Raw genomic sequence first — 6,000 nt, 5'->3', positions numbered from 1 at the left:
CGACTGTAAGTATCTTTTATTAAGGACCCAAGGGGAAAGGGAAACAATAAATGAATATTGAAAAGCAAATCCGAAGTTAGTAAAATAAAATACAAGTTCTAACTAATATCAGTTGTCAATCAAAATTGGCTTATTTATTTTTAAAATATTTTTGGAGTTGGCCCATAATCACATCTCTAACCTATCATGCTCCAAATCAAAACATTTTTGCACTTTGAAAATTTGAATTGGATCTCTTTATGTATAAAATTACATGTTTCGAACCTAAAACTTTACATATTTGCTATAGTTCTAAAAGAATCCTAAAATCTGTAAAAACAACATAAAATCAAAGGTAGCTCTGTTCTAAGTGTGTAAAATGCATATTTTATGCTTTAAGATTTCACATAAATGTGTTCAACACAATCGTCAGCAATTGTGACCCTGTGTTCCTTAGCAACTTCTGGCAGGACCCCCTTCATATGTAAGTACTACACTATCAATGAGCCCCGCATATAATTCCCAAAGCAATGGCCAGACTGCAGCACTTAATCGATGTCCAGAAATTCGTGAGTGACGAACCCCACAGTGGCCGAAACCTCTTGGTTGGGTGGTTTATTTCTACAACACTGCTCACCACTCACCACTTCTCACTAAACAACACACCCTATCAGGCGTTATATGATTACCCACTGCCATTGTTTGTAGAACCTCTCATCTTCATCTGCCCCGGCTATCCTTGGTAGTCGCAAGATGCAACGAGGGGTGAACACGATGCCACAGGTTCGTGTTCATGTGGCTTCGTGTTCAGAAGCAGCTGATGTCCTCAGATGAAGCCACCGATGAAGATGTTGAACAGCTACGACAACAGTTCCCTAAACTACACCTCAAGGACGAGGTGCTTTTCCTAGAGGGAGCCGCCACACACACCTTAAAGACTATATAGTACTAAAGCATTGTAAAGGTCCACCAGAACTACATTTACGGTTAGTCTTTATGGAGCAAATTAAATCCTCACTCTTCATCTACTCTCTCTCTCTCTCTCTCCTCTCAGATTCCGCATGATTACTAACCGTGTAAGCCGTGACCCATTGACCCACGAGTCAAGGTTTTATTTTATTTTAATTTGCTGAAAAAGTTGAGACTGAGTCATGATCTTTCAAGAAGCTTCAGAGAAAGAAAGGGACTTGGGCCCGTCTTCAGCGACGGCGAAGTAAACCAAGAGCTCCTTGAATTGAATACATGAAAGTGACAGAGAGAGAGATTTCCACGCGTTTCAGTTTATCTGACCCAGTTCGCTTTGTTTTTTAGTCTCAATGAGTTCGATTTTCCTCTATATATTCGGGATAGATCATATCGTTCTTACCCACAAAGCATTGCTCAGTACACACTTCTCTTTCTGTTCTTTTATCTGCCACCGTTTTAGGAGTCTCTTCTTGCTTACTCGAAAATCCAGAGAAAAATGAAGGTCCTTTTTTTATTTTTTATTTTGCACAAATTTTCACTTTAAATGCTATCTACAGTTTCGTTCCTTTCCACCTTTACTGGGTTTGTTCTGATTCTATTATTCGATTCGAAACTGATTCAATCTTCTGAACTCTGCTTGTATTTTATTACAGAAAGTGGTGCTGAAGATTGAGGTACATGACGACAGAGAAAAGAGAAGGGCCATGAAAGCAGTCACTACTCTTTCAGGTATCCATTAGGTTTTCCAAAATTGGTTGAACTTTTATTGAGCTTATGCAAGAAAGAATGTGAATTAACTGTATTTATGTTCTATTGTAGGAATCGATTCCGTGTCCGTGGATATGAAGGAGCAGAAAATGACAGTGATCGGAGAAGTGGATCCTGTAGATGTGGTGGGCAAATTGCGTAAGCTTTGGAGAACAGAGATGGTCTCTGTTGGGCCAGCAAAAGAACCTGAGAAGAAACCAGAAGAGAAGGCCATTACAGAAATCGTCAAGGCATATGAGTTTGGTTATTATCCTCACAAAACAGAGTACTATGCCCCTGTTCTCTACAGTACTGCATACGAAGACAACCCTAATAGCTGTGTTATCTGCTAATTGGGAGCTTTTAGGGTGACAGTTTGGAGCAGATTTCATCAATATTGCTTAAGAAGGCTATGCATGCCCAAGAACCCTGAACTGCCCCCTTGCTGTGTACTTTGTTATATGTAGTGTGCTTTTTTGATTGACCCTCAGCTTGTTCTCTCCTTCTAGAGTTTGTAATGCATGGAGAGAACAAGTATAGTTTTGAAGTATATTGATCATTTTCATCCAAATTTTCTGAAAAAGCTGCCTTAATTGACACCAAGAAACTAGAATTGAAGAAAGTATTCCTCTTGATCTCCTTGATGTGGAACTGGTTTGAGTGGCCGGGTTGAATCACTTTTGTTGTTAGTAGAACTTAAATGCCACATGACCAACTCCAATAGGTCAGAGTTCAGGAATCACAATATTTGTTGCATGTAATATCTCATTTATCATTTACACAGATCAACGGAGGTTATATATTCTTAGTGTTTTGAATTGAAAGTGCTGTTGACCCCGAAAAAGGAAATTAAATTGAGCAGTGTTCCACCAAAGAAAACAAAAAAAATGCATGGACAGTGTAATCTAATAACAAAACTTTTGTTCATCCGTGCTGTTCTGAAAAGGTGATAAATGACATTTTTGAAATCCAATGATTAGGATTTCATTCAATCGTTGACTCTTGAAAATGCCTTGTATCACATTCCAAGAACGATATCTAAATGGTAGACAAAGATTTGCTCGACAGAAAATGAGAGATGGGTGGAAAATAATCAATAAGGGAACCAACCGGAGTGAAGGCCTGAAGGGTCTTAATGGCATCCCTTCAACAGTAAAATACTATATAATACTTGTTTTAATACATATTGGTATGAAGATATTAACATATAGATGTCTCAAACAAGGTAAAACATTTAACCGAATTTTACCCATTTTGGCGAGTACCAAACCGAAAGCTGAACCGAAAAACGAAGTAAAACAATATCGTCGAAGAATTGCCGAAAAAATGCCTAGTCAGCAAAAAAATCGACAGTAAACCTACAAAATGTCACCGACTGTGTTTAGCTTCATGGTTGAAATCCTTCTATCACTAGCGAAATCCTTGCTTTGATGGAGAAGAAGTGAAAAATGAAGAAGAAGAAGACGATGAGCTCAAAAAAAAATCAAACTCTTCAACTCAAACTCCAGCAACAAAATCTTGTTTCAAGAGGTGCAAAATATGCCTAAAACCCTTCCATTTTCTGTTATTCTTCACTTCTTCTCTTCTCTCAGTGCCGGAATTGTCGAAACCACTGCCTGAAATAGAAACCTTCGCTTGAACCACCGCTTGTTTCTCCTCTTTTTATTCGTTTAAAATCTCAGTGAAGATATGAAGTTTGATTCAAAGTTATCCCATACACAAGTTACGCAACCTCACTTTGGAAAATGAAAAAAGATAAGAAATCTTTTCTCTTGGGGTTGAGTGATGATGGAAATGGGTTGCAAAATTTTAAATTTTAAAAGTGGGTGGGACCCTGGGATTGCATGTCATGATAATAGGGATGGGTTTGGGAATCGGGATTTGGGAAAATTAAATGAGGAAATATCGGCGAAATCTCGCCGAGATTCCACTGGTTTGCCAGGTAGCTAACTGGCGAACTCGGGCGAGATTTCATACCTTGGTCTCAATACGTGTGGAACTCCTACCTATTTTGGTGATTTAACAAATCCAAGGTATTTTACCAAAGTATAACAGATCCAAGGACCTCTTTATGTGTAAAATTGCATATTAGATACCCAAAACTCCACATATTTGCTCAAGTCCTGAAAAATGCTAAAATTTACAAACACAACATAAAACCAAAGATAATTATGCTCTAAGTATGTAAAATGCATGTTTTTTGCCTTAAGATTTGACACATAAATGTGTTCATCACAATCGTCAGCAATCGCGACTCTGTGTTCCTTAACAACTTTTGACAGGACCTCTTTCATATGCAGGGTACAACACTATCCAGAGCTCCACATACCATCCCCAAAGCGATAGCTAGACTGAAGCACTCAATCATGTCTGGAAACGTATTTGAGATGCTTTGTGAGTGACGAGCCCCTATAGTGGCCGAAACTCCTTGGTTGGGCGGATTATTTCTACAACACTGCTCACCACTTCTCACTAGACTGCACACCCTATCAGGCGTTATATGGTCTCCCACCACTAACCCTAATTCGGTATATCCCTAGTACCTCCTCTAACGCAACAGTGGATGTTGAGCTTCAAGACAGAGACCACTTACTTCGCTCACTCAAAGAGAATCTTCATCATGCACAAGAAAGGATCAAGATGCATGCCAATTGGAAGAGGACCGACAAGTAATTTCAGCCTGGTGACAAGGTGTTTGTGAGATTGCAGCCATATCGCCAAGATACAGTGGCCCAATAGGTTAATCAGAGGTTATCACGCCATTATTGTGGTCCATACCTTGTCGTGCGCCAAATTGGAAGAGTAGCTTATCAGTTGTAGTTGTCGGAGGGGTTATGTGTGCACCCTATCTTCCATGTTTCCTTGTTGAAGCCATGTGTTGGGGAAGCTAATACTCCCATGCCATTGCCAGTCAACCCTCCCATCTTCATCTACCAGCTGGTTATCCTTGGTAGTCACAAGATGCAATGGGGTCACGCTTTAGTGCTGGGCAATTAATGCTCAACACTGAGCTGCCTATTGTAACAACCCTCGTATTTCTAACCCAGCATCCGTATTGCAGGTCCGATAACCTGAAGGTCTAGCCGAATTGATTTGTGGAGTGTCCGGATTGAAGTCCATGATTCATACCCTAAACCCATGGATCTGGATTCTCTTGATGATGAACTTGTCATGCTTGGAAATTGGATTTTTGGAAGGCAAGTGGTGTTTAGAGATGTCCGGATTGAAGGTAAGATTTCCCCATGTGTTAATTAGGGTTAGGTTGTGTTTGGGTTTCAATTCCTTAAGCAAAACATCCTTGTATAACAATATACTAGGGGGCGGTTGGTTGAGGTAGTCGATGAACCAAGCAACCGCCTGGTTTTGCTTGTGGGAAAATACCCTAATTTGCCCTAGACTTCTATAAATAGCAACCCTCGCCCACTTGATGAATATTATATTCGGGATTGTTGTTTTTGGTGGTTAGGAGGCAGTGGAGACACACTGAGAAGTGAGTAGAGCATGGACTGAGATCTGGAGATTTCCCTTTCATTATTTGGTGATTCTGGTTAAGGTAATTGGATCTCCTTTCACCCTTTCTCTTCCTTTAACTTCTAATTGGTGTAAACCCATCCCCATGTTGTCAGTGGTTACCCAATTGGCTAGTTGTAGCTCTCTTTCTAATGTTCTTGATGAGATCCTGTTCGAAAACGAAACCCTGCTTTCGTGAAAAGGATGGATCAAATCAAGGGGAGGATTTTGGGTGATTGATTTGCGTTAATTTTAGGGTTTTGTTTTACCCCTCGATTATAGGAGTGTTTAGTTTGAAATTCGGATTGAGATCATCCCAAAATCGGATGATCAAAAGCTTGAGTTTCGGATTGGAAACTCTCTGTTTTTGGGGCGGTTGCTCAAGACGGTCGCTTGAGCCAAGCAACCGGCTAGTTTCCAGAGAGCAAGTGGCTTTTGGCTTTGATCCAATTTGACTCATTTGACTTATATAATCTTATAACCTATTTATAGGACTTCTCTGTTTCTACTAAAAGTCTTATAATTGTTTCTAGTTTGCATTTTATAAGACTTCTACTTAATTACAGGTAAGGACATACAATCTTATCTTTATGCAATGATTTGAACATGCTAGTCCAGTGTCTTTCAATATTGTTCTTTAATTGTATATATTGTTGTAACTGTGGATAGCATGCTGATCTTATCATATACTTGTTGTTGTATTGTCTTTGCATATACTTTGTTAATTATGAATGTGGTATGATAATGATTGATGTATTGTAGTTCTGATGGAAAGGGTATTCCATTGGGATATCTTGG

The 6,000-nt window shown here is 39.4% G+C and overlaps 1 protein-coding gene across 1 annotated transcript; it reads left to right on the top strand.

The window, feature by feature from the left end:
- The first annotated feature begins 1,323 nt into the window (after positions 1-1,323).
- Positions 1,324-2,661, top strand: LOC149029898 (heavy metal-associated isoprenylated plant protein 39-like). Its single transcript, XM_089151882.1, has 3 exons — positions 1,324-1,447; positions 1,599-1,674; positions 1,765-2,661. Exons 1-3 carry the CDS (start codon positions 1,442-1,444, stop codon positions 2,043-2,045), a joined length of 363 nt encoding a protein of 120 aa, XP_089008008.1. The 5' UTR covers positions 1,324-1,441; the 3' UTR covers positions 2,046-2,661.
- The last annotated feature ends 3,339 nt before the right edge of the window (positions 2,662-6,000 follow it).

This window comes from Hakea prostrata, chromosome 1 (assembly GCF_041222555.1).
Source record: "Hakea prostrata isolate BN-2017 chromosome 1, UWA_Hpros_2, whole genome shotgun sequence".
NCBI lineage: Eukaryota > Viridiplantae > Streptophyta > Magnoliopsida > Proteales > Proteaceae > Hakea > Hakea prostrata.
Note: the sequence above shows the minus strand (reverse complement) of the source record. Positions and strands in the feature narration are given on the sequence as shown.